General features: G+C 59.7%; 1 protein-coding gene across 6 annotated transcripts; it reads left to right on the top strand.

Annotated features, from left to right (window-relative positions):
- The first annotated feature begins 220 nt into the window (after window positions 1-220).
- Window positions 221-24,268, top strand: RAB3IL1 (RAB3A interacting protein like 1). 6 transcript variants are annotated; one of them, XM_059144321.1, is made up of 11 exons: window positions 221-241; window positions 14,660-14,912; window positions 15,292-15,387; window positions 15,484-15,561; window positions 15,810-16,028; window positions 16,954-17,100; window positions 17,607-17,735; window positions 17,831-17,943; window positions 19,489-19,588; window positions 22,315-22,381; window positions 23,202-24,268. In XM_059144321.1, the coding sequence occupies exons 2-11, from the start codon at window positions 14,853-14,855 to the stop codon at window positions 23,282-23,284; spliced, it is 1,092 nt and encodes a 363-aa protein (XP_059000304.1). In that variant the 5' UTR covers window positions 221-241; window positions 14,660-14,852; the 3' UTR covers window positions 23,285-24,268. The 6 variants fall into 6 exon arrangements, with proteins under 6 accessions (XP_059000304.1, XP_059000268.1, XP_059000282.1 ...); XM_059144285.1 differs by lacking the exon at window positions 221-241 and adding an exon at window positions 3,420-3,626; XM_059144293.1 differs by lacking the exon at window positions 221-241 and adding an exon at window positions 6,113-6,191.
- Window positions 24,269-27,464: the final 3,196 nt, after the last annotated feature.

Below are 27,464 nucleotides of genomic sequence, written 5' to 3'. Positions count from 1 at the left end.
TGGTCAAACAGGTTCCACCTCCCGGAATCCAGGCCCCCAGGCACCTTGATGGGATTCCTGCTCCCATCTGGGCTCAAAGGAATCCCTCCCTCCTTCCTTTACAAGTGAGCTCCAATGGTTTTCTTGCTGGGAACTAGTTAAGTCTCCAAAGGCGTCCACTGGAACCTTCCACTCCCTGCCTTCAGCACCCACAATATGGTGGTGAGTCAAGTAGAGCAAAGACAACCCTCTCAATTTTAAGGTGGGTAAACTGAGGCTCAAAGTATCTTCCATATAGTTGGGTCTAGAACATGTATGTCTTCTCAGCCTTATTCAAGGGGCTCTGGGACACCTGAGCAGCTGTGTTGGGGAATCTGGGTGAGCTCTGGCCCCAGAATCAGAGAGAAATGGGGCCCAAAGCCTGGCGACTGGGGCCTCTACCCCGTCCACAAGTGGGTTGGTGCTCCCAGAGGCTGGCAGCGAGTTTAGCGTCTGTGCCTTCTCTTTGTGAAGCTGGAGTACCCCACTTAGGTAGATTATTTTGTCTGTGTCCTCTGAGGAAGACCAAGGGTGTTGGCTCATTGGCTGGTGTACATGAGTCTGGGTCTGGGGGTGAAGGGGAAGGAGCCTGAATATTGAGAAGAATGAGCTTAGGATCTGGAGCTCTGGGTTCTAGCCCAGCTCTGCCCCTAGCACGCTGTGTCACCTGGGGTGATCTCCTACTCCCTCTGGACCCCAACTGTTCTATCTGTAAAATGGAGATGGTAGTGAACGGACCCATCTATGTTGCGGAATCTTAGCTAGCAGTCTTAATGTTCTCAGAGTGCTGTCCTGGGCCCTGCCCCTCCCGGAGCCCAGACTGTCTCCGGGGCCTGACCTCACCAGGTTGGCCCCACCAAATCTCTGACACCATTTGGCTGTATCCATCTGCCGTCCTGTCCTCCCAGGGGCCGGAGCCTGATTCCAGCTCCCCACTACCCTGGGGCTGGACAACCGGTGGTCTTGCTCAGGCCTGAGCAGAGAGTTGTGGGGGGTGGGGTGGGCTGGGATGGGGAAGTGAGCTCCAGACTCCTATTTGACCTCCTGAGTCTCTTGCCCTCTCCCTGGAGCCAGCATCCTTACCCCGCCCCTCTTGAAATCTGAGCTCCGGGATCCAGGGAGGATTGTAGCTGCAAAACATTCCATCCAGTTGTCCAAACACTCTGCACAGCTGGCGGAGGGAGGGGCAGCCAGAGCCCAGCTCTCGGGGAGCCCTTGAGCTGTTGTTTGCATGGGAATGGGGGAATGGTGGAGTCCTCCCAAGGAGGGCCAGCCCTGGATCCCTAAGAGGTTCATGGGGCTGAGGACTAAGACCCACTCCTGGGCTCGCCCCAGGCCTCCCTTCCAGTGTCTGCCCCTGATGGGGAAGATCCAGGTCTGCCTGGCCAGGTGCTGCCGGTGGCCTTGTGAGCATCCTCGTGACAGACTTGGGCCCAGCGCTCTGGCGGCGGGGGAGGGGCTGTGGGAATGCCGCTGAGACAGCAAGCCCGGGAAGTGACTTGGGGAGCCGCTGTTACAGGCTACAGGCGAGCAGTCCCGGGCTGGGCTGCCTCTTGGCTCTGACTCACCGGGTGACCCCAGACTGAGCCTCCAAGGCTTAGTTTCTTCATTTGCAGCAGGAGGGACTTGGGCCTCTTCTGGCTCCGATTTTTCTAAGTCACAGCCAAGGACAAGGCCCTTATAAGCTCCCCGTGAAGTCCCAGCTCTGCCTAAACGTCCAGAAAGGAGCAGTTTTTTTCTATGCCCTCCCCAGAGCAACTCTGACTCCATTTCCTCCCTGAGGAGGCAGGCTGGTGCCTGGCAGCAGGGGGCAGGGGGGTTGGGGACTTGGAGGGTAGGACTCACTCTCATACACTCTGTCATCAGCCCCCGCTGAGGTCCTTCCCCTCCTGCCATATCGGGGTGATGGGGAGACCCTCCCCCCTTTTCACACTTCCTGTTTTCCATTAATTGTTTCCAGGTGGGCCCAGAGGTTGCCCTGCAGAGGAAGGTAGGGGCACGGGAGAATTTAGCAGGGTATCAGTGAGGAGCAAAAACAGGAAGGGGGTGGGAGCAAGCCATGAAAAATTCACTGCCAGGAAGGGCCAGGCCAGCATCTGGTTTGCATTAGGCTGAGAGCTTTGGAGCCCAAAGCCTGAGTGGGAGATATTGTTATCCGCGGGGCAGAGCTGGTGGGGTGTGACTTCAAGTCAGGAACTGGCAGCTTCTCCCCCACGGGAAGTCAGAGGCAGACAGGAAAGAAGAGGGAAGCCGAGGGAGAAAGGCAGAGGACACTCTCATTTTGAGTGTGGCAGTCCCTTTACCAATGTCACCTGCTGTGACTTTCCCAGCTTCACTGGGGCAACTGTTCCCATTTTGCAGATGAAGGAACTGAGTCCCAGAGAGGCAAAGTGACTTGCCTAAGGTCACACAGCCAAGGAACAGCAGAACTAGGAATAGATTTCAAGCCAAATGAGACGGGGTGGAATCTTCAAACCATCTGGGTGGGCTGAGGCTGACCATGGCCCAGACAAGGGGGTACTGAGGATTTGGGAGTGCGTGCGGGCCAGCCTCTGCCCACACAGTCCCTCGGTTATTGTGGGGGTGTCCCACAGTTCTACTCATCATGACACAAGGTGGTCACATGCCTGAGGGCTTCACCCTCAGGAAAGAAATCTACAGGGGAAGGCTTCCTGGTGGAGGGGTTATAAGCAAAGAAGAAATTTATCAGCAGAGGGTAGGATGTGCTGCAGAGGGCATTGTGGGAGGAAAGGGGGGGGTATCCGGCATGTCCGGGCAGTAGCAGCTGGCCTGGGGGGGCCTTAGAGGGTGAGATTCCCTATTACGGGTCAGGGCAACTGAGGCACAGAGACTAACATGCCCAAAGCCTCATTCCATTCAGTCTGGAATGGGGTTGCAGCCAGCTTGTCTGACATCGGGCCTTTGTGCTTAACTGCTACACCGAATTGTGCCTTTTTGTTAGTGGTTCCAAGTTTTAAGGGGATATTGAGGCCAAGCTTGGGATGGGGAGGCGGCAGGTGGAGGTCCTTGACCAAAGCCACACAACCAGTTGGTGACAGAGTCTGGGCTGGACGAGGCTTTCCACCTTGCTGACCTGGGCTGGGAGAGGACAGGCAGCTCCTCCTTTGGGCCTAGTGGAAGCTGCGGCCTTGGGCATGCAGAGGAAATCTCCCATGACCCTTCAGCGGGTCTTACCTTTCCCCGGCTTGGAGCCCAGGAAGGAGGGCCCCTGGTGTCTTCTGCTGCCCGCTGAGCCACAGGAGTTAATAATTACGGGGTTTCAGGAGATAGAGGCCTGCTGGGAGGAGCCTTTTTCCCAGGCCACTGCTCCTCAGAGATAGCAAAGGTTAGCATGAGGCTTAGCCTGGGGCGGGGCTGGGGGGAGGTGGAGGGGGAGAAGGCTCTTGCCACTGCCTTCCTGGCAGTCTCCAGAGGGACCCTCAAGCTGGCCTTGGCATGGATGACTCCAAGGAGCGCACCAGGTGTCCTGCCCGAGGAACATGCCCCGTGTTCCTGGCACTGAGCTCGGGGGCTGTCCGCTACGCCCCATCAGTTCTGGGCCCCGCACTTGACGGGAACTTGGGAGAGGAGCCCTGGGACACAGACAGGTGAGCCAGTGACCTCGGTCATGGTCACGGAGGGGAGGAGGGGGGAAGAGCTTGCCATTTTGTAGGGGCCCTGGGGGAGGAGGGAGGAAGAGCCCAGGCTCCTGACAGGGGACTGGCATGGAACTTGGAGGAATTTCATGAGCCTCCTACAAGGTCAGCGCCATGGGGTGACTCTGATTGTCTTTCTTGGTGGTTGGACAGACACAGAGTCTAAGGCTCAGAGAGGGCAAAACAGACATCCTGGGTCACATGGTGTGCAGAGAGAGAGTGAAGTCAGAATTGGGGCCTGGGTCATCCGGGCTTGCAATTTCCTGTTCCTCATCTGCTTCCAGCCAAGACTCTGTGGTCTGGGCTGCCAGGTGGGGACGGGGATGGTGTGGAGAGGGGCGAAGGGGACTCGTTTGAGTCCCTCCTCACCGGCTGGCCAGGCCCCAGCAGGCTCCTCTTTTTGCCTGACTGCACGCAGCTGCAGTTTCTAGTGAGTTCTCTAGTTTCCGGGCTGTCTTTTCAGAAAGCTGGTGTAAGACGTCACAGGCCCACCACCCCTGGCTGTGTGACATCAAGTAGGTTCCTGAACTTCTCTGAGACCAATCCTTTCAGCTGGGGAGCAGAGCGCACTGGGCTGTGGAAGGAGCTAGTGAGGCCTGGCTGTCGATGGTCATCGGATGGATTGATGATGTGGTATTTTTGGGTAGTAATTTGGGTGTCAGTGCTTCCAGAATGGTAACCCCACATTTATCCTTGGAGGCCTTGCTTAAGTCCACTGGCCCTCCCCTGTCCTGCTAAGGACTCTTCCTCTGGGGCCTTAGCCTGGGCTGATACCACCTTTGTGCCTTATCTCCCACCAGTCTGGGTTACCACAGCTTGGACCAGTCTTATCTCCTGCCCAGGCTTGTGAAGTCTTGGAGGGTAAGGCCCCTGTCCTGAGCTCCTTTTGTGTCTTCTCCCCCTACTCCTAAATAATGAACAGAGCAAGGGCCAGGAAGACAGCAGTTGCTCGAGACTTATTTGGTGTAGGACTCAAGTCAACAAACAGGGTGGGGACATCTGCTTTGGGCCAGACCCTGGACTAGGCTGGGGCAGGCAGAGAAACACTGCATGGAGAAGGAGATGGTTTCTGCCCTTGGGAAACCACAGTCTTAGAAACCGTTGCCCTGCAGAGTGAAGGGCATTGGAGGACTGGGCAGAATGATTCTGGTAAGTCAGAAGGGACGTCACAGTGGGCTGCCTAGGTTGTTCACTGCACAACATACCAGTCAAGGGAGTGAGCGAGCAGGCATGAAATCCAGCCTGTTCTCCACTCACCAAGTTCCGTACCTTGGCATGGACCGCGCCCCTCTAGGAAGGTAGTGCCATTTTCTATTTGTGACAAAGACACTGTGCACTTAGTATGAGTGTACTCTGAGTACTGGCCCTAGAAGTGGAGGTCCTTGTGAGAGTATGTCTCCCATCCTGCTGTCTCCCTACCATATTGGTCCCCTGGGATGACAGAGCATGTGTCTGTGCAGTTTGGATTCCCAGCCCTTATGTGATCCATAGTTTGTGCTCACACAGGATGGAAGGCTGAATGGATAACTGAATGGGAGAAATGTGTGTCCCCAGGGAAGACCTGACCCATTCAAGCCTGGGTCCAGCTCTGTGGGTCTGGAAGAGTGGTATCCTGAGTTCTGGTACCATCTGGAAGGGAACCACCTCCTTCCTTTCCGCCTCTTAGGCCTCTCTAGAGACAGAGGGTGGGAGCCCCCGACCCTGGCAAGAGAGAAGAGCTATACTCTCACAGGATCCCACCGCAGGCTGAAGTCGAGGCCAGCAGTCAGGGCTGAGGAACAGTGACAAAGGGGCGGAGGGATGGAGGGACAGGAAGACCAGTGGTCTGGGATTAGGTTTTCCAGAGGACCTAAATCCGGACAGGTGTGCCTGGTCGGGGTGCATATCCCCCCCCTCCCCCCGCCAGTAGATGCTGGAAGGGATGCGCAGGGAGTGTTCCCAACAAGAGGGGAAGGCCCTTTGCCAGGTGGGGACTGGGCTGCGGGTGGGGGAGGGTTGGGGTTGAAGACTCGGACCAAAGGTGGGTCTTCCTTTGGGATGAGCGCTCAAGAGTAAACCCAAGAAAACTTGTTTTGGGGTCTGGCCCCTTTCCCACCCTCCAGGAACCGGCAGAGAGCCCGGGGAGCCCAGGGCAGGGGCGTGCGGGCCGGTGGCCGGCTGTGGGCGCCGGGGGCTGTCGGCGGGCTCCGAGCACTCGGCCAAGGTTCCTGAACAGCCGTGGCCGAGGGCTCGGGAGTCGCCGCGCCGGGGCGCCTGGGGACCAGAGAGGAGTCAGCCGCAGGGCGCGCGGGCCGCGGGCTCCTCCCCCGCTCCCGCCGCCGCACCGTCCCGGGGCGGAGGGGCGGGGCCGGGCACGTGTCCTCGGGCCACCCCCTCGGCCACGTGACCCGCCGGGAAGGGAGGGGGCCGGGGCGGGCTGGGGCCGGTGGGGGCTGCGGGCGGGCCTGACAGGCGGCGGGCGGGGACGCGGCGCGGGGCGGCGCAGGGAGCTCGCGGCGGCGCCGGGATGTGGAGCGGGTAGGTCCGCGCGCGGTCCCCGCACCGCGGCGGCCTCCGGGGCTGGAGGGTGGGGGGTGTCCCCGCGGCGTGTGCACCCGGCCGGCGGCGGAGGGGCGCCCTGCAGCACCGGGACGCGCGAGCTAACTCGCTGCGGAGGTGGAAGGACGCCCCGCGGGGAGGGGTCGGGGGTGCTGTCTTGGGTGCGGAGTGTGAAGGGGTGGGCGGCGGACCTTCTCGGCGTGCGGGCGCCAACTCCTGGCTCATCTGGAGCGCGAGTGAGAAGGGGGCGGGCGGAGTGGGGGTGGCTTGCAAGCCGGAGTAAGTGTGGGGTGTGCACCTGGAGGAGCCCCCCTCCCCCCGCCCAGCCCCAGCCTGGATGAACCTTTGGAAAGCAGTGCAATTGGAAAAGGGGTCTGGGTCTCTGCCAAGGTCGCTAGTTAGTTGATGAACCTCCATCTGGGGCTTGTGGATCCGCTGGCTCAGAGGTGTGCGGTAGGACCTCCCTGCAGTCTGAAGCACCGCCCCAGGTCCTGGTTTAGTGGCCTCAGTCCCTATTACCGATTATTGGCTCTCAGGGGTGATCCCCGTTCCTTGGCCGTGGTGTGGGTCCCCTGCCCTGTTCGTGCAGGAAGGCTGTGGTCTTCTCAGGGACTTGGGCAAACACTTCCTCTTCCCCATGGCCTGGAAAGGCCAGGTCCTGGAAGAGCTGTGGCCAGAGTGGGGTGGGTTGTGTTCCTGTAAAGAACTGGGCCAGCTGGGGGTTGGGGGGAGTCCCAGGATGGGGCTCTTTCCCAGCCAGAGTTGGGGAGCAAGGGCAGGCCTGCTGGAGGGAGGAGGTGGTGCCGGCTGGCAGGAGAGGTTTCTGATGCCTGCTGGATCCTCTGGACTCCATGGCCCCTAGCAAAGCTTGGGCTGAGATGCTAGGGAATAGTGGGCTTTGTCCCCAGCAGGGGGTGCTGAAAGAAAGGGCTCCAGGTAGGGGTGAGGTGTGAAGAGGCATGCCCCTTAAAGGGTGAAAGGTGAAGCAGAGCCTGTTCTTTGAAGAAGTCCTCCCCCACCCCTGAAGAAGACAGTTCAGGGAGAAAGTGGTTGTGTGGGACCTGATGGGGTTAGCACAGTCTTGCGTGGGGTTGACTGTGTAACGGGCAGCCCAGTCTGGAAGAAGCTTGTGACCCCATGTGTTGGGGGTCACCCAGGTGAAACAGTCACTGAGTTGCTGTGTGATCTTGAGAGTATGTTCTCACTTCTCTGGGTCTCTGGGTGAAATGAGTAGGTTGGGGTAGGAGGGGTTGGGAGCTGTTCCATGCCCCGAGTTCCCTTCCCTGCAGGCATCCAGGTTGGGGCCAGACAAACAGAGCTGGGAGCCCAGTAGGTCCTCTTTAAGAACAGGGTCAAAAAGACTCAGGGTCCTGGAGAAGACCCCCTCCCTCCACCCCAGTCCAGCCTCCCGGCCATATTCTCAAGAACCTTCTGGATGAACCAGCCAAGCTGACCCCCACATGATCCTTAGTATGACTCATTTCTTTTTTTTTTCTTTTTTAAGGATTTTATTTTTTTATTTGAGAGAGAGAGCTAGCATAAGCAGTGGGGAGGGGCAGAGGGAGAGAGAGAGAAGCAGACTTCCTGCTGGGCAGGGACCTGGATGCGAGACTCCCATGATGATCCCAGGGGACCCTGGGACCATGACCTGAGCCAACGGCAGACACTTAACCGACTCACCCACCGAGGCGCCCCTATAACTCACTTCCTGTATGTACATTTAGATCCCTGGGCCCTAGCCTAACCCCAGGGCCTAGCCAGGTATAGAGCACCTAGTAGGAGCTTTATAAATGCAGATGGAAAGCACGAGGGGCGGAAGGAGGAGCTGGACACCTGGGAGTGAGAGGCCGACTTTTGGGGTTACTCTGAGCTCTGCATTTTTGTGGATTTCCCCTAATCGGATATTAGAGGCAGGGATTGAAGGATCAGGGGCCAAGCTACCAACATCCACTGGGCGCCTCAAGTCCTAGGAGCTCACCCAGACTCCAGCAGGAGCCAGAAGGGACCCTGCTTGGGGTCCTACTTGTCCATGTAAGTCTAACTGAGCTGCTTAGGCTTCTGGCCCCCAAGGGGCTCAGTCAGTCTGGGTAGGTGCATATTTGGTCCTTCATTCTAGAGTATGAGGAGTCTGGGATCAGGGGTCCGTGGCCCTGGCTAAGCGGTCAGTGTCTCTGGGGCTTCCTTCCTCACTTTCCTTCCTTATCTGTAGGTGAGGGATGGTTGCCGCTAATGGTTAGGCCCTGGTGCCGGTTCACCCCACCTTGGCCGTGGACCCAAGGCTGCTCCCCTGGGGTGGGTAGCAGTGGTAGGACTCTGCAGGAGCTCAAGTGGGCCCTCTTCCTTGGGACTTCCTGCTCAGGAGCCCTGAAGGCTGAACTCAGAGGCAGTTCCCCCCAAATTGGGATGCTCCCCTCCCTATCACCCAGAGCTTCTCATGCCCGTAGTCTCGGATGCCAGGCCTGCTCTGAGACGCACTTCTTGCATCTCTACAGCTAACACAGTGCTAGGTACTTGGGACTTGGTCAGCAAAAGCCAGAAATTGAGTTCTGGGCTAGTTTGCTCCCCTGGTCTCCATTTCCCTCTCTGATAGATGAAGCTAATCATTACCTATCTCTAGAGAGATCCAGGCTGGATGGACTGCTCAGGAATGAAATGAGATTCCCCTACCCTCCCAGGGATGGAGGACTGCATCTTTGGAATGAGCGGGATGCTGGGGAGCCCTGGGGCTGCAGATGGGCTGTGTGATCTTGAGCAGGTCACTTAACTGTTCTGGGTTCTGAGGGACTTGGATTTTCAAGCTCCTGCCTGTCGGGCCTAAGTCACAGGGGCTCATAGGCTCAGACTTGATCTGGAGTATGGAAGGAAGGTGGGTCTCCTGCCTGGGAAACATTTGCGTACCTCTCCCAGCATTTGCGCACCTCTCTTCCTGGAAGCCCTCCTTGATCTAACTATCTATCCTACCCTAACTATCTATCAGACCCTCATGAGAATCCTGCTTGTCCTCGACTCTCCCCACCTCTGCCCCAGATTTGTGCCCAACAGGGTGGTGGTCCGCAGGGGGCTCAGGGGCAGTGCAACTCAAATCTGTGTGGTCATGCAGATTGGGTGGGTCGGGGCTGATGGGGTGTCTAGCACATGAGAGATGCTTGCTCTGTATGTGCTGGATTTTCGAGAGGTCGGGCCCTTCTAGGACTGAGCAGGTGGCTGTGAGGCAGGTACTATGTGTGCAGAGTGAGCTCCTACGCTCCCAGGCCTGGTGCTGGCTCTCCGTGGAGACCCAGGGCTGGGCTGGGCTGGGCTGGGGCTCCCACAAGGAGAGGCTTGCTCAGCCCCGTCCACCTGATTCAGGTGTTCTAGCCTCCCTGCCTTCCATCCTGCAGCCAGGTCCCCCTTGCTGGAGTGGTCCAGATTTACCTGCTTCCACCGCACCGCCCAACCCCAGGGTCCTGCTCTGCTCACTAGCCTGATGTTCTGTTCCCATGTGTGACAAATAGGACACCATTGTTCCATTCTAGAACTCTCCTTCCCAGCCCTGGGGTGGCTGCTCCTTGGTCCTCCAGCTGGCTCTGTGGTCCTAGGCTCCTCTGTTACTCCTCCCCCAGTGCTCCCTCAGACTGCAGCTGCTCCCTCCGGCCCGGTACCTCCCTCCAGCCACCTAGAGACCTGTATAGGACATGCCTCCCTCCCAGTTCCCTGTTCCCATGGCAGGCACCATTTCATTATGTTAGTTAATTACTGTAGTTTTGTTGCCTTTTTTTTTTTTTTTTCCCTATCACCCTCTCCAGCCCCCAGTTCCTGCCATGATTCCCTCGATTCCCCCGCCAGAGTCTTTTGTGTGTCTGTCGCCTCTGCACATCCCTCCTGAGCCCAAGACCTGCCTGGCTTATGCAACAGCCTTGGATGGAACCCCCACCATCCCCCCTCCGCTCCCCCCCCCCCCCCCCCAGGCACTGGCTCAAACTTCCTCAAACCCCATCTGCGTCCTGCCTCACTTCTCCAAAACCACCATTCATCCCTTTCCTCCCGTCAGGATTTCTCCGGGTGACAGGTCACATGATGCAGTAGTGCTGGGACTCTGGGTTCTGTTCCCACCCTGCCTCTTCTTGGCTGCGTGTTCTGGTCAGGTCACCATCCCTCTCTGAACACCAGGCGCCTCATTGTCCAGACCTGCTCGGGGAAGCATATCCCTGCAGCGACATTGTGAGGGTTCAGAGGTGAAGACGTAGCCCCTCTCTGTCCTCTTCGCCCGGCTTGCAGGACAAGCTGATGTGTGAAACCTTTGCTGGTACTCCTCGGGGCCCCTGGATAGGAGGAGTCCCTCGGCTGTCAGCCTCAGGGCTTACCAGAATGCCTGTGCGTGCAGGGCCATAAGTCTGAATGGGGCTCCTGTGCCGTGGCACCGCCCCATAGACCAGATCAGTGACAGCCACCCTCTTGGCCCCAGGCAGAGGGTGAGCGCTCCCAGTGTGCCCTCGCAGCCTCCCCCCACTCCACCCCATTTCAGAGCTTCCCTAACTAGTTCCTTCCGTCTTCTCTAATGAACCCATCATGCCCATTAACACAGGGATCTTTAGTTCAAAGAGGTGACCTGGGTGCTGGCCAGCGGACCAGTGGGGAGAGATTCAAGGGCAGAGAGACTCATGGCAGGTGGTGGGCTGGAGATGGAAAGAGTATGCCGGATCCTGGTCAGGCCCTTCTGGTCCAGTGGGGATTACTGGGACCATTGGATCCAGGGGTCCTCATTCTCAGCTTGCCTCTTTTTGTGGATGGGGACAAAAGCCCTGCTGGCCCTTCTAGGGCAGGATTGGGGGGTGAGCATTGTGGTTGCTGCTCCCCGCCCCCCATGTGTGTTTCCTGGGGAAGTGACCCAGTGGGGCCTTTCCTGTCTAAACTGTCGTGGGCTCTAGACAGCAGAGCCTGCTTCAGGATGGGGGATGTTGGGTGCTCCCACTTTCCTCTGACCTTGACTCTTACTGTCTCCTGCCTCTAATCTCTTCCCAGTGGCCGTGGGTCCTGTAACGGGCCCTCCCTGGAGCATATTCTGGACTCTGGACTCTGTTTCTGCAGGGAATGGGGTCTGAAAAGGCTCGGGCTGAGGGCTGTGGACCTGGACTGAGGAGTGGGGAGGGGGTGCAGGGCAGAAGAACTGAAGTAGTAGTCCATGCTTGTCCAAGGAGGGAGTTCCGCAGCCCCGTGGGCATTCCCATCGAGGTTTTCCAGCCCCTGATCTGGGATGCTGAGTATGTGAAAATAGAGGGTTCTGGCTTGGGCTGGACCTATGGGGCCTGGGGTCCCTCCTTTCTCCGAAATTTTTGAGTTGCCTCTCAGCTCTGAAGTGTGAGGGGAGGGCCTACAGATTCGAGCTTCCCTCCCAGTACAGGGAGACCCCATCTTTCCTGAACCCCTGGCCCAGGCGTTGGGCAGTTGGTAATGTCTGTGCAGTCCTTCTCTTCCCACGCTTTCTGCCATCAGGATTTTCAAGTTGGGATTTTACACTGGGGAGGGGGCATGTGGGGAGGCCATCATTTCTTCTGGCTGCAAAATTGGGCTCATCCTTCCCAGCAGTGGGCTGAAGTGAGAGCCTGTTGGGAAAATGATGGAGGACGGTCTGGCCGTACCCCCAGCCATGACCTTGGGACCAACAGGAGAGTCAGTGACCACTCTGGTGGTCTTTGTGGGAGGGGCTGGAGGTCTTTTTCTCCTCAGCGGGGGCGTGGGTGATGTCTGGGGTGGTCCTTACAGAGGAAAAGACACCAGGGCTGGTTGTCTAAAAGCTGGGATCCTGCCCTGTGTCCCGTGCCATCCCTGCTGGTGGCCCCCCTCCTTGGCCCTCAGTTCTTGCTCGTCCTGTTGAAGCAGGCAGTCCCTGAGCTGGGGTCTGCTGCCCCTGGCCAGCCCAAGTGACGAGGGCCATCCTCTCTTACCTGAGGAAATGGCCCTGGGCCCCAGGCCTCCAGAGTCTCAGCCAGAAGACCTCCCTGGGCCTGCGGTTTGGGCTGTGGGACCCAGAGTCTGGGCAGGCACGGCAGTGTGGCTGCAGAAGGCCCCGTCTTTCCTGGGTGCTGGATCCCGTGACTTCTTCACCTGGTTCTTAGTCCACCTCCTCCAGGCTTTTACTCCTGTCCCACAGGTGGCTTCAGAGAATTGCAGTGACATTCCCAGGGTCTGGTGTGGACCCCAGCTCAGAGCCTGGTGTGGACCCTGGCCCGGCCCGACTCTGGCCTCTGCTCTCAGCCTCCGCTCCCCCAGCCCCGGCCTGCCCTCCTGGGAGGCAGTTTCTGGGCCGGAGCAGAATCTGAGAAGTCAGTCGGGCCAGAATTGGGTCAGATTTCCCTGCTGCCGCCAAGGAGGAGTCTCCGGAGCCCGCCTGAGCCTCACAGCCCTGGGTCCTGAAGCAGATGCCTTGACTGTGCCCTCACACCGCCCCCTACTGGCCGGGGAGGCACTTTGGGCCTGGACTGTAGAAGTCCCTGCTGTCTGGCCAGCGCCTCTGAGCAGCCCTGTGAGCCTGGGCCTGTTCTACTCTTCTCTGAGACTCCATCCCTTGTCTGTAGGACGGGGACTGTCCCATGAATGCTGCTGAGAGCCGTAAATGAGGAGACAGGCACACAGCAGCCCAGGGGGCTTATGGCCCAGGGTGAGACCCCCAGGTGCAGACCCCAGCCCAGGGCTGCCATAGCACTGCCACAGCCCCTGCTCATGCCTTGGGGAACCCTTGCCAACGAGGACCACCCCCACCCCACCCCCCACACAAAGGTGTTAGGAAGGATCCCTGTCCGGCATAGTCACTGTTGATGGAGTGGTAGATGTGTTTTCCCACTTTATCTGTCAGAGCCCCGGGTCCCTGCCAGGCAGGACCCAGCCAAGCAACCATGAGGCCACACACTGTGCCGGTCCCAAAGCAGAAGGCAGGCCGGGCTGGGCGCAGGCACGGGGTCACGTGAAGAAGGGTTGGGAATTGGTTCGTTGCGAGGGGTCCCCTGGGTCCCCAGCAACTTTGTGCTACCTGGAAGGAGCCGGAGCTCAGGGGCTGCTTGATGACTGTCTCAGAGTCCAGATGACAGGGAGGAGGGACCGATCCCCAGTCTTGCCTTTCACGCTTGTGCCTGAGTTAGCCTGAGTCCCATGACCCCTTGGCCCTGGCTTTCCTCCCTCCTGTGTGGGCCCCGGGAGCCCCCTCCCCTCCGCGTCCCCACCCCCTCATCACGCCCCGAAGCTGCTGGCTCAGGGGCCCGCCAGCTTCTGCTGAGTGAGCGAGTCCGGAGGTGCTGTCTTGGCACAAACCGCTGCTGGGCCCCGAGCCCTCTCCCTTCTTGCCTGCCTCCCTCCGCAGGGTCTCTTGCAGGGTGGGGGGTGTGGATGGATGGGGGGGCACGGAGGCTGCTGGCCACAGCACTGCCTCTAGGGTCTTTGACTTCAGGGAGAGAAGGGTCCTGAGGCCCAGAGACGGGTGTTTGCCTGAGGTCGTCACAGGGCAGAGCAGCGGAGAGCCGGGCCTGTTCCCCACAAGGCTCAGGGAGCAGGAAGACCGTCTGCCTTGCCTGGGCTGTGTGGCAGAATCTTCCTTCCTCAGCTCTGTGGGCCCTGGCTGGGTCCTTCCTCTCCTGCCCACCGGGAGTGGGACATAATTTGCATAAAATTTGCATGAACAGTAGCCAAGAAGGCTGTTCCCATTTAAGTGCCTCCTGTGTGCAGAGGGTTTTTTTCTTTAAATTTTATTTTTTATTAACATATAATGTATTATTGGCCCCAGGGGTACAGGTCTGTGAATCGTCAGGTTTATACACTTCACAGCACTCACCATAGCACATACCCTCCGCAATGTCCATAACCCAATCACCCAGTGCGGAGGTTTTTGTTTTAAGATTTTATTTATTTGAGAAAGAGTCCCCTGCTAAGAGCACAAGTGAGGGGAGGGGCCAAAGGAGAGAGAGAAGCAAGTCACCCCACTGAGCAGGGAGCTAGACTGGGGGTTAGATCCCTAGACCGCGGGATCAGGGTCTGAGCCAATGGCAGATGCTTAATGACTGAGCCACCCAGGAGTCCCCTGTGTGCTAAGGTTTTATGCACATCAGATCCACTGGGTGACTCCAGAGGTAGGGCCCAGAGGACTGTGCCCACTTTGTAGAAATGGAGACTCAGATTCTCAGCACTGACGCATTTTCAAACCCAAACTGAGCGCCTGCTGTATACCAGGCTCAGCCCTTGGCTCTAGGCCTGAGAGGGTGGTTGTCAGCGACGAGGGCGCCCTGACCTGGCCCCCAGGAGACCCCGCGTTTGGTCCCTCTGTCTGTGGGACAGCAGAGTGACAGCCTCGAGGGTAGCGTACATGTTTTACAGATGGGCCCAGACCAAGCCCCGAGTGGCAGGCGATGGCTCAGGGTCGGTCCCTCGGCTCAGTTCTGGGTCTCAGGGCCCCCACCTTGGACTTGCTGTTTGCCCCGCAGCCAGCCCCACCCAGACGAGGGCCACCTGCCGCCCCTCGAAGCTGTCCCAGTCCCCTGGAAGAGCGTGGGCCCCTGCAGAAGCCACAGGGAGTCCCCAGGAGGCCTGGCGGAGAGCCCTGGAGGGGAGGAGGCCCAAGGTGAGGAGGGCCCCGCGGCCGCCCAGCTGGACGTGTTGCGCCTGCGAAGCTCTTCCATGGAGATCCGGGAGAAGGGCTCCGAGTTCCTGAAGGACGAGCTGCACAAAGCCCAGAAGGTGGGGCTCCGAGGGTGGCGGGTTAAGGGGCCCCCCCGCAGGGGGCCGTGGGCTCTCCCTGAGCACCCGCACGGAGGCCGTGCCGAGCATGAGGGCAGCACAGAGGAGAAACCAGTTCTGGTGCCTTCTGAAGGATTTCCAGCCGTTGGACTGCTCTGACGGCCCGTTCTGAGCGCTCAGAGAGGCTGACGGTTGGGGTTTCGACATCGCGCGGCAGCCAAGTGGGAAACGCATCCTAAGTTGTAGGGCGACAGAGGAAGGGAGGCTGGGGCTCAGAGGCCCGTGGAAGAGGACCCTGGCAGTGGAGCCCGATTGGTGGGCTTGGGTCCTCTCCCACCCCGCATGCCAGGCTGATGGCCACCCGCCCTGGACCCCGCAGGAGCTGAAGCTGAAGGATGAGGAGTGCGAGCGGCTGTCCAAGGTGCGGGAGCAGCTGGAACGGGAGCTGGAGGAGCTGACGGCCAGCCTGTTCGAGGTACCGCGGCTGGCCCGCCGGGGGATGGGTCGGGGAATGGGTCGCCGGCTGCGCGCTGGCCAGTCACCGCTCACGCACAGCCTGCCTTCTTCCCAGGAAGCCCACAAGATGGTGCGGGAAGCCAACATGAAGCAGGCGGCGTCGGAAAAGCAGCTGAAGGAGGCGCGGGGCAAGGTGAGGCCCGGCCAGCTCCCAGACAGGTGCATCTCACAGAGCCCTGGCATACGGCAAGCCTCAGTTTCCCCACCTGTAAGATGGGTTTCTCAGTCCCCACCTCAAAGGCTGTTTCAGGGGTAAGGGGGCAGGGGGTTCGGTCCTAGTCACCTCTGGGACAGGCCGTCCTGAGCTGGGGTGGCCAGCGGCTGGCAGCCGCAGTGACATTAGCCCTGGACTGGGCTTGACGGCCACCTCTTCCCGGCCAGATCGACATGCTGCAGGCGGAGGTGACCGCCTTGAAGACGCTGGTCCTCACGTCCACACCAGCCTCCCCCAACCGCGAGCTCCACCCGCAGCTGCTCAGCCCCAGCAAGGCTGGACCCCGCAAGGGCCACTTACGTCATAAGAGCACCAGCAGCACCCTCTGCCCCGCTGTGTGCCCCACGGCTGGACACACCCTCACCCCGGACAAGGAGGGCAAAGAGGTGAGGGGTCACAGGCGGCTAGCGGACACAGGAGACAGAGGCGGTGTCCGGCGTCAGCACGCCATGGGGCCCCATAGGGAGACTTGACGCCTTGCAGTGTGACCGGGAGCCTGTGCTGCCATCTCTGGGCCTTGGTGTCCTCTGTCTGGGAGGGCTGGGCAGCCTTTTTGTGATACGAGGTTTGGCCTTCAGGCTCTGAGTGCAGTGTGGTACCCCTCACATCTCTCAGGAGGGCCTGCTAGCCCGTCCACACCCAGCCAAGCTGTAGGTGGTGTTCTGGGCACCTGAGGCTGGCCTGGGGCCCGAGAGCATTGCCTGGGCTGGGGGAAGATTGGGGAGTTCTTTGGGAAGGCACCTTCCCTGGACCTAGGGAGGCCGCTGCTGGGCCTCTGGGGACAGGCTGCTTGGGCCCTACATGTCCGCAGCCCTGAGGTCTAGTTTGTGACATCCCTGGACTCGAGGGTCCTCAGCACCTTCTGGCGAGGGTACCTAGACAGGCAGAGCCTTTGGAACCTGTCCCTGTGACCCCCAGCCTCAGCTGGGGTCTTTGGTCCAGGCTAGGCAGTGGTGTCCTTGGCCATGGGTTCCTGGACACGTGAAGGGCCCTGCTCTAGCCTCACCTCTCCTCACATAAGTATGGCCTCCTGGGGCCATGGGGACTGACAAGCCCAGGTGTCAGGGGCTCAGCTCCAGGCTGCACCCAGCATGCCCTACCAGGGCCACGTGGGACTCGGGGTCCTGTGGTCTCTGACACCAAGGCAGCCCCCAGCTCCATCCTGCCCCCTGTCTGGGGTTTCCAGGGAGGGGATGCCAAGGAGGCCTCACCCCCACTTCCGAGTTCTCAGCTTCTGACCATAACACTAACCTCTCCTTCCTCCCGTCTGTCTCTGTGCACCTGTCTGTCTGTCTGCCCCGCCCCTCCCAGCCCGGGCTGCCCCCCCTCCTCTCCCTGCTCCTCTGCGTGGTCCCCAGCAAAGCTGTTCACCTCACCTACGAGCCGGCCTGGCAGCTCCTGCCTGGGGAGCCGCCCGCGGCCCCCACCTCCACTACCTCTCTCTCCTTTTCCCGACAGGTAATGGCTGGGGAGAGGGGCCGCCCCTCTGCCCCCACCACGCCCGGCCTCACTCACAGCGCATGCGCCCAGGGTGACCAGTCTGTGGTCTCCACCCCCTCCCCCCGCAGTTAGTGGCCCCATGTGTGTTCTCTCTGTGTGCATGTGTCTGTGTGCGGGGGGGACCCGCGGGGCCCATCTTCAGCTTTTCCTCCTACAGGAGGCAGAGGGTCTTCTGGACGAGGCCCTGGACCCGTCTGTGACCTTGTAGAGCCAGGAAGCTAAAAGCACAGCTAGCTACGGAAGTTTGGGTTCTGAGCCCCTGGGGGCAAAGGGAAGAAGGCACTTCTTCCTTGGAGCTCTGCTGCCCTGCTTGGGCCCCTGGGGACAGCCCCTCTGGCAGGCCTGCCCTTCAACCTCCCTGGTCCCCACCTGCTTTGGCTCCACCTGTCCCTGCCACGGGGGGGGGCGAGTGGGGCCCCCTCCAGCGCCTTGACTGGCCCCCTCTGGCTCACCCTCCCCCACAGGTGGACACCACCCTGTTCGCAGAGTTCCAGGCCTGGCGGGAATCACCCACCCTGGACAAGACCTGCCCCTTCCTCGAAAGGGTGTACCGGGAGGACGTGGGCCCCTGTCTGGACTTCACCATGCAGGAGGTGCGGTGGGGCGGAGGGTGGCCGGCCCCGGGGCCCAGCCCTGCAGCCCGAGGCCAGCAGCTCATGGCCTGGCCTGCCACCCTGATTTGTCGCAGCTCTCCGCGCTGGTCCGGGCCGCTGTGGAGGACAACACGCTCACCATCGAGCCCGTGGCTGCGCAGACACCGCCCACGGTGAAGGTGGCCGCGGTTGAGTGTGGCAGCACCAAGTAAGCTTAGTGCCCTTCACCCTCTGCTGCCTGCTTGAGAAGGCCACGCCTCGCCTCATGCCCTGCCCACGGGGTAACCAGGGACTGAGCCTCAGCCCTTGTGCGGGGGGTCCTGCGGTGGGACCCAGGGAGGCGGGTGGGAGTGTGGCTCACAGGCCTGGCTAGGGAGGAGCGCAGGGGCACGCCGGCTAACCTCTGGCAGGGCAAGGAGGCCACGTTGGCACAAATTCCTGCTTCTAGTCATAGATCCCTGTCCTGCACCTCCAGGACCTCCCGGGTGTCTCCCTCTTCCTGGCTGGCCTGACCACCATCCCTCTCCCACCCCCACCCTCTCTCCCCCAGTGGGTTCTGGGCCCCAACTGCCATGTAAGTGATGTCAGCTCTTCACTCTCCTTGTGCTGATAAATAACCAGGCTGCCCTTGGCTTCGCGTCCTTCCTGCGGCTCAGCTGCCATCGAGCAGGGCTCGCAGCAGAACCAGATAGCCAGGGTAGAGCGGGGGCAGAGGCAGGGAGCCCTTGCCCTCGGCAGCCCAGGGTTCGACCTGCCAGGGAAGCCCCACGGGGCGAGCCTTGTCACACAGGGGCACCTTTGAGTCAGGTTTTGAAGGACGAACAGCAGTTTGCCGAGTAGGGAAGGGCCCTTCAGGCAGAGGGAACAAAAGGAGTGAAGATATGAGAAGCCAGGGTGTTAATAGAAACATCACTGAGTTTATGAGCAGAGCAATGGGGTGGGGAGGGAGATAGGGCTGAGACTGCAGAGTGTTTGAGGTCGGAGTATAAAGGGTCTTGGATGAAGTTTAGGCTTTGACTCACTAGGCCAGCATTTCATAGTCATCAATAGATGTTTCCTAAAAAGAGGGCTATCGGGTCCAATCAGAGTCACAGTGAACATGGAGGCAACAAAGGCACTGATAAGTCCCGCAACCCAAGTGCCTACTTGACCTTCCTCTGCTCCAGAGTCTCCAATGGTTTCCTGGCAGTAGGAAAGGAGTGGGGAAAGATGATGGGCTTGATCTGGGCTTTGGAGGAGACCCTGGCTGTAAGGTGGAGAAGGGGAGAGGGGAGGCAAGGGGCTGGTTGGAGGAGCTGAGGGGATTCAAGCCAAAAGCCCTGCTGGCACGACCTAGCTTGAGGACCTGGTGACCAAGTGGAGGAGACAGTGGACTCCTGTTTAGTTGGGGAGGGCGGGACTGAGTCTGAGGGCCCCAGTAAAGTAGGGGGTGTTTTGAGGGGCTACAGCGAGTGGAGCTTTGGTATACCTTACATGAGGTGCATTGAGCTCTCCTGCCCCCTAGGGGCAAGGTGAGGGGTTCAGGGGTGAGATCCAACATAGGTCAAAGGTCTCTCCCAGGGACTTCTGAGGCTGCTGCCTCCTTCCCTGGCTCCTGGGAAAGCTGGGGTTCAGGGAGAGGATGCCAGGCCCCGCCCCCCAGGTCCGCTTGCCTCTCCCTCCCTTGGTGCATCCTTCTGCCTGCCATCCTCCCTGCGTGAGCTGGGTGGGCAAGCCCCCGCCAGCCCCCACAGCCCCCTCTGCTTTCCCCTAGAACCTGTGCCCTGAGCGGGCTGGCTCGTGCCTGTCGCCACCGAATCCGGCTTGGGGACTCTGAGAGCCACTACTACATCTCGCCATCCTCCCGGGCCAGGGTGAGTCATCCAGGGGGAGGGTCTTGGGCTTTTTAGGGGCACCCTGGGCTGGGACTCAGTGCCCCAGGCCTAGGAGCCCAACCTTGATCTGCAGAGCAGGACACAGGGCTCAGAGAGGTATGGAGACCGACTCAGGCCACACAGCCAAGACTGGTGAATTAGTTTGTCATTACTACAGAACCAATTACCATAAACTTAGTGGCTTAAAACCACCTCCTTTTATTATTATGGTCTCCCTGGGGCAAGAGTCAGCACAGCTTAGCTGGGTGTCTGGCGCAGGGGCTGCAGTCAAGGAATAGGCTGGCTGCCTCCTTTCTGGAAATAGTGGTCCTCTTCCGAGGTCCCATGGCTGTTGGCAGGACCCAGTCCCTCAGGCTGGGGGCAGGGTGGACTGCGGTGCCTCTTTGCTTGCCGAAACCTAATCATGGGAGTGACATTAGGATTCAGGTTTAAATTCCAGGCTCCCACCTCCCAGCTCAGGCTCTGGCCCTAGACTTTTGAGAAGGTGCTGAGGTCTCTCTGTTACTCGAGCCTGCCTGTAGTGGAGGGTGCCACAAGTCCTCTGGGAATCCTGCCAAGTGACCCAGGCTGGGTCAGGGGACCTCACCGAGCTGGGGGAAAAGGGAGAAAACCGTCTCCTGTCCTTGACCTATTAGAGGCTGTTCAAAGGGATCGAAGTGGGCAGATGGCCCCGTTGCTGGGCAGCTTGTCTGGGCCCAGCGAGCTTCCGCAGGGTGCCCAGCGTGTGGTCCAAGTGCATCCCACAGCAGCGAGCAGAGCTCCGTTTGCTGATGGGAGTCTGTGCCGTAGAAAGGAGGGGCATGACCTAGACCTGGGGCCTCCCCATTCTGAGCCCGGTCCGCCTTCCCTGCAGCCTCCGCCCCGCATCTCTGTGCACAGAGCCCTTTCCAGGGGCCTTTTTTTTGGATCTCCATCAGGACTCCATAGAAGGAGGCTCGCCAGCCATTCTGTGCCTGGCAAAACCATATCCGTAGATGTAAAAACTAAAAAAACACTGTAGAATTTTGTTTCTGCCAGGCCTGTGTGTCTCTGCCTTGGGCAGAGCTTGGATGGGAGCTTGAAACGGTGTGAAATCTTAGGAAGGAGTCCCCGCCTCGAAGAGACCAAGGCATATGGCATCCGTAGGGAGAAGAGCTTTCCATCCCCGAAGCATAGCCCTGGGGAGAGAACCCCACTGCTCCCGGCCCCTCCTCACTCACCAGCCTGCGGTGGGGGCCCACTGGCTGCTGGGAAACTCCGTGGCCTGGCACACAGGCCTCTCCAGCACCAATCTCTGCCCCACCTCCTCATAGCCCCTCCTGAGCCACATGGGCTTGGTCCCCTGACTGGGGCGGCCCTCTCTCACACTGGCCTGGGCCACCAAGCTTCTGCACATGCTTTGTCCTCCTGGCAGGTATTTCTGTGTGTTTGAGGGTCCCCTCCCTGTAACTCTGGACCCCCGGGCCCCCACACACTTGGCGTCCCTCCCCTGGAACCCTGGGCATTGAGTAGGTACAGTTTTGGCCACAGCTGCTGGCCACTTTCTGTCTCCGGTTGGGTTCCCTAAAAGCTGAGCCTGAGATGAAGATTTTACACCATTCTTAGGAGGAGTGAGGGAAGCAGAATGTGGGCCTGAGGAAGCAGAAGAGGGCATGGCCTCGGCTGGAGTCTGACTGCAGCCTGATCCGTGGGACCTCTGCAGCCCAGAGGGAGTTCTGCCTGGAGGCAAGGGAGCTGGCCTTTTTTACACCAGTCATTGGCTGTGGTGTGCCAGCTTAGGGGGTACATAGGGGCACCCATGAGCTCTTAGTGGCCGACACTCTCAGCCATGGGGAGAAGGGCACCAGCAGCACCCTTTCTTACAGTAGGAGAGTCTTTGTGAAAGGGCCCACATCTGAGCCAACTTAGGGTCTGCGGTACCCAGTACAGGGCCTGGCATGGAGCAGGCCTCAGGCCAGGCGAGGGGCTTCAGGCCTGGGGATGCAGGGCAGCCCCCGTGAGCAGCTTCTGATCCCCCTGTCTATCCTGGCATTATCAGGAGCACCAGGCCAAGGCCTGGCAGCCAGGTCCTTGAGTCCCTGGAGCAGGCAGGTCCCTCAGGATGAGCGTGAATTCTTCCACAGGCCTCCTGGTTTCACCTTCCAGTTCAGCCACTTACCGTCTTCGTGGCCTCTGTAATTGTGGTCCAGTAGCTTAGTTCTTAGTCTCTGTTTTCCCCGTGTGTAAACTGGGGACGATAAGCATGTCTGCCTCACGGGATGCTTGTGCTGGGTGAAATGTTAGTTGCTGCTGGTTTTTTTTTTTTTTTTTTTTTTTTTTTTTATTGGGAGGAGTTCTAATAACGCTGTTTGTAATTAAATTTTATTTATGTATTTTTTAAAAGATTTGATTGACTTACTTGAAAGAGGAAGAGAGAGAAAGAGAGCACAGCAGCGGGGGGAGGGGCAGACGGAAGGGGAGAACAGACTCTCCTGCTGAGCAGGGAGCCAGATGTGGGGCTCGATCCCGGGACCCCGAGGCTATGAGTGAGCTGAAGGCAGGTGCTTAACTGACAGAGCCACCCAGTAGTAAAATTTTAGAGCCCAGCCCTGTTCAGCTCAGAGAGCATTATCTGGCTCTGATGGGATGTGGGGTTTCCCGATCTGGTTTCTGGTCTGCCCTGGCTTGGCGGGGGGAACCCCTTTTGTGAAGGCTGGCGGGTCACACCTCCCTGCTTCTGCCCCCAGATCACCGCGGTGTGCAACTTCTTCACTTATATCCGCTATATCCAGCAAGGCCTGGTGCGGCAGGAAGGTGAGCGCCCCCTGGTGGCCGGCGGTGCTGGCCCGCGGCGGCGGGGGTGGGGGGGCGGCTGCAGCGGTGTTGGGGGTGGATCTAGGTGCTTTGTGGCCCAGACAGAGGACAGAGAGGAGGACTCTGCCAGCCTCTTCCCGGCCCCGCTGCCTTCTCCCACCCAGAAACTTCTCCCAGGCCCCGGGGCTCGAGGGGACTGCTCCCTGTTACCGGCCTGGCATTGGAAGCCCTCCACGATGGGGTGGCTGTCCCTTGTAGATCTCCTCCTCCCCACTGGGGGTACACCTCAGTCATTTGACACCAGCTGCTGTCCCCCACTTCACCCTTGCCTGCCCGGCAGGTCCTCCATCCACCTGTTGTCCCCTCTGCCCCTGTCCTGCAAGGCCTAGCGTCCCGCTTCTTCACCAGACTTGCCCATTTGGAGTCTGAGCCTCTCTTCCCCAGTTCAGGCGTCAAGGCCTTGGAGGGGACCTTGGACTGACCCCGTGGCTCTGCTGACCACTCAGGGTCTCTGAGCCCCTGGGGAGACAGGGTTGGGAAGCGTATGGAGCCCAGAAAATGTGTGGCGGTGTGTTTGTGCACATCGGTGTCGGGCCGTGGCCCCCAGCGTGGCAGGGTAGGGTGTGTTCAGTACTCAAGTGTGCAAGGCTTCCATGTGGAGCTTTAGAGAGGTCAGGGCACCACTGAGGTCATCTCTGCTGGGGGACTGGGGAGCCCTGGGTGCCGGCCAGCTGCCCTGCCCAAAGCCATGGGAGAGGGGCCAGGCCATCTGTTCGAGGGGACCCTGTCCCTGAGCTGTCCATCTTCTGTCCACCTGCAGCCGAGCCGATGTTTTGGGAGATCACGAGGCTGCGGAAGGAGATGTCGCTGGCCAAGCTTGGCTTCTTCCCCCAGGAGGCCTAGGGCATGGTCCGGGGCCTAGAGGGGGGCTCTGAGCAGCAGCCAACACCTGCCCGGGAAGACAGGGTGCTGGAGCCGGCCCTGAGCCAGAAGCTGAACCAGATGGACGAATGGCCAGGCCGTAGACGCCTTGCTGAGCTGGTCCCAGACCTTCATCCTGGGACAGACAGGACCTTGTGAGCAGACCCTTGTCTTCACAGATACCAGGAGACTTTCAAGAAAGCACCAAAGACCAAGGAGCTTGGACCTATACTTGGGCTCAGCCCTTGGGAGGGGATACCTGGGGCAGGCCTGGGAGCTGCTGCTTGCAGGTGCCTTGTTGCTGCCACATCCTCAGAAAGGGGCCTAACACCCACCTGGGTGGCCTGACCTCCAGGGTATTCCTGCCCAACAACCCCCCCCCCCCCCAAACCCACCTCTGGTCCCAAGCTCTGGGCCACCAGCACCCCCTGGTGGCCACCCCTCACCTATTCCCAAGCAGCCTCCCTGGACTGGCCCCAGAGGGCCCTCTGCCTCCAGCATCTATGGGGGTGGTGGGGCCCCAAGGGGCTGTCAGGGACTTGCACACCAACCTGTATCTGCTTGAGAACTGTCCCCAAACTGTTCTTAAGATGGATCAGGGTCCCTCCTCCTTGCACTTGACCCCCTCCTCCCCCCATCTGAGCCCCGTGCTCCAGGAGGCCCTGCCCCCACCACCACTGGAAGGATTAGGATACTTTTCTCCCAAAGTAAAACTCATGCAGGGCCTCAGGATACCCGTGTCTTGTTTGGCCGTGGGTGGCCATCTAGACAACGGGGGCCGCGGCTGCCAAGCCCTGCACACAGGACCAGGATAGGGTAGGCAGGACCCAGGCCTCCTTCCTCACCCCTCAAAGCCCACTGGGGACCGGGATCCAACCTGGACACATCCCTCACCACAGCTGATTTCCTCCTTTGAATGGAATGTAACACGATCTCTATTTAATAAAGGAAGGCTTTGTTGGTCGAGGCTGGGCAGCCACGCGCCTTCACTCCTGCGCCCTGGGGTTCGGGCCAAGGCTTGGGCAGCTGAAGGAATGAAACCAAATCCTTCCCCAGCCAGCCCTCGTGCTTGGGATTAGGCCCAAATCCTGGAGGGATTGCTGTGGGGAGCACCCCTTGAGGCCTCTCTGGCGGTCCTCAGGGATGTGGGTTAGCAGGGCCGAGCCTGGCTTCCTCTCCCCTGCGGAGGGGCCCGCTGAGGGGGGAGCAGCGGTGCTGAGCCTGCCTCTCATGCTGTCTTGGGGGCACCTTGGGCAGATCCCCTGCTGGTCTCCCTGTGTCCATCTAACGGGAGGTTGGAGTTCAGAGTCAAAACCAGGAGGCTGCCTAGCGAGTGCCGGACGGTGGCAGGATTTACTGGCGATGTCTGCCAGCGGCACGGGCAGGGATAGATGTGGTGGCTCTGGCCTGCTCACCGACAGATTCTTAGCAAGGGCCAGGAGTCCCGGGGTGGACCTGGGGTGGTATCTTGTGATGCCAGATCCCCCACCACCACCTGTAGGGCTGTGGCCAAAGCCCGTGGGGGTCTCGGGGAGGAGGGGAGCAGAGCAACTTCTGAGTCAATGTGTCCTGGGGCTGGTGAGGGGGTCCCTACTGGCCTGAGGCCTCAGGCTAACTGTGAGCCGCAGGGCCTCTGTCAAGGCCACCCAACCCTATCCCTCTCTCCAGCCAGTAGCCTTTTTGCTTTTGTCTACTGCCTCACAGATTTCCCCTCTCTTCCCCCACTGCCTCTCCTCCCCGCTCCCCCTCCCATCCGTGACTTGAATTCCCGCCCTCCCCCGCCTCTCAGATACCCACTGGTCAGGTCTCTGACGGACGTCCACCCTCATCCCCCGGGTGCTGTGTGGAGCACAGAAATCAGTGAGGGGGGTCAGGGGAGGACGTGTGTGGCCACGTTACACAGGGTTACCCCAACACCCTCTCCTACGTACCTGCCTCTTTCTGCCCTTCCCTTTGTCAGTCCTGGGTCAGCTGGGGGAGAAAGAGCATGAAGGCGTGGGCCTCGAATCTTCCCTGCCTCTGGATGAGCCACCCCCAGGGCCAAGGAGACAGCAGGCCATGTTTCAGGAGCCAGGACAGAGCGTCCCACAGCCCAGACTTGTTCGCCCTGCCCCCGGGAAAGGATTGCTCGTCAGGCCCGTGGGGCTGTGGTGGGCACACAACAGTGGAGATACGGAGATACTCGGGTGAGGTGCTTGTCCAGGACCCAGGGACTCAAGATCTGGCTTCAGGACCTCCCAATGGTGACTGATATCTGTGCACCACCATTGGCCCTGGGGCCTTTAAACAAGCCTTGCCCTTGAAGCGAACCAATGCAACCTCAGAGCCATTCTGTTTCTCCATTGTGCAGCTCTATGCCCTGAGGCACTGAGAGGTCACGTGGGCTAGCATGGGAATGCAGGATCCCAGCTCCAGAGCTCAGATCCAGGACCCCTTCCGCTGAACACTGGCCTTGGGCCTTACATAGGATTAGGCCCCTCCCTGTTTCTCAGAGATGTAGAAACCGAGTCTCAGGCAGAGGCCGAGCTGGATTTTCCTCACGTCTGTTCCCCACGTTTTTACCCACTTACATCTGCCCTCACCGCCATTCTTCAGGCTTCTGGGGGTAGCGGACTGGGGGCGCTCTCTGGAGGGAGGGGCTCAGGGCTTTGGTTCTCGGAGTTGGGAGAGCAGGGTTAACTGACATCAGCAGGACAGGGGTTGGTCCTCTTACGTGAATTTTCTAGAAAACTAAGTGCTGCCGGCATATGGGGTCACCTCTTAAAGGCGGGCAACAACCACGGCCACGAGCCCAAGCCCTCGAGAGGGCTTTCCTCTGTGCCCTGCCATGTCATATTTTCCCATCTGCAAAGTGCATCCTGATGGGATGTTGCTGGGACTGGGTACCTGGGCAACAGCTAGGCTCCTGTCAGGGCCTCAGTTTGCCCCTCTGTGAGTTGGGAAGATTAGACCACATGCCCTTTGCAGCCCCTCCCCCACTCCTTTTTCATTTATCTTATTGGGGTAAAAAGCACAATTTAGCATCTGAACTTCCTGCCATGGTCTGTATGAGCCATGCTTTCTTTACCCACCACCCATCCTCTGTTGGACACGTGCACCGCTTCCACCTGTGGCCTAGCGTGGACCATGCCACGACGGACCCGGGAGTGCGGTGATTTCTTCGAGGCCCTGCTCTCAGTCCCTTCGGATATTCACTGAGAGGTGGGTTTGCCGGGTGACAGGCCACCGTTCTGTCTTCAGTTTTCTGAGGAAAACTCCAGACCCTCTTCCGTGGAGGGTGTGCCATCTTACGGTCCTGCTAGCAGCGCACTCTGGTTCCGGTTTCACCACATCCTCGCCCACATGTGTCACGTGGGTGTTTCTGGATCACGGCCATCCTAATGGCTGTGGGGTGATCGCTCACCGTGGTTTCGAGGTGCATTTTTCCGATGCCTAATGCCCTCGAGCATCCTTTCATTTGCTTCTTGGGCACTTCCGAGCAGCTGCCTTGTACCAAGGGGCACTTCGGGGAGGCCCGCCACGCGCCGCAGTGATGCCTCTGGGAAGGGACTGTCGTGGCTGGTCAGGCCACCGCTCTAATGTCATTCTGTGCCCCGGGCCCCTTCACACGGTGAAGAGCTGTGTCCAGGGCCTACTAACCAAGCCCATCACGTGGTGAGCTTTCACTCAAAGTCAAGTTATAAAACTTGCAGAACCCAGGCTTGGGCTTTAGGGCTGCTCTTTCTGGTAGGCCCAGAACTTTCCCCTCAAGCTTCCCCAAACTGGGCTATTTCTTGCTGCACCTCTGCCTCTTGCCTGAACCTCGCTGGCCTGCACAAGCATCACTTGGCTCCACGACCTTGGCTAGTGGTTCCACGGGGGGTGGAGACTTGAGTGGGTCCCACGAGAGGCCTGCGTGTCAGCTCACAGTCCTGGGAGAAGCTCTGGGCCAGGGGCCAGTTGCGGGTTGGAGGGGCTCAACCCCAAGCAGGCACCCTCCCCACAAAATGCTCCAGCTGCCCAGACCACCCTCTCCTGCCTTTCGGTTAGCTCTCCCCTCCCCTTGCCTAAGGCTGAAGCCTGGCGGAGACCCAATGGCAGTTCAGGAATGTCAAGTGGAGCCTCTCCCTTTCCAAGTGGTCCCAGTGCCCTGACAGGGAGGGGGCGGGGAGGGGGATAATAG

The sequence above is a fragment of the Mustela lutreola genome, chromosome 1, assembly GCF_030435805.1.
Source record: "Mustela lutreola isolate mMusLut2 chromosome 1, mMusLut2.pri, whole genome shotgun sequence".
Lineage (NCBI taxonomy): Eukaryota > Metazoa > Chordata > Mammalia > Carnivora > Mustelidae > Mustela > Mustela lutreola.
Note: the sequence above shows the minus strand (reverse complement) of the source record. Positions and strands in the feature narration are given on the sequence as shown.

Excerpts from the sequence above, each read along its gene's own strand:
- RAB3IL1 (XM_059144285.1), top strand. The coding sequence starts at position 3,475 with ATGGATGACTCCAAGGAGCGCACCAGGTGTCCTGCCCGAGGAACATGC. Across the intron at positions 3,627-14,659 it reads GAGCCCTGGGACACAGACAG|CCAGCCCCACCCAGACGAGG; the intron begins GTGAGCCAGTGA and ends TTTGCCCCGCAG. Across the intron at positions 17,736-17,830 it reads TGGACTTCACCATGCAGGAG|CTCTCCGCGCTGGTCCGGGC; the intron begins GTGCGGTGGGGC and ends GATTTGTCGCAG.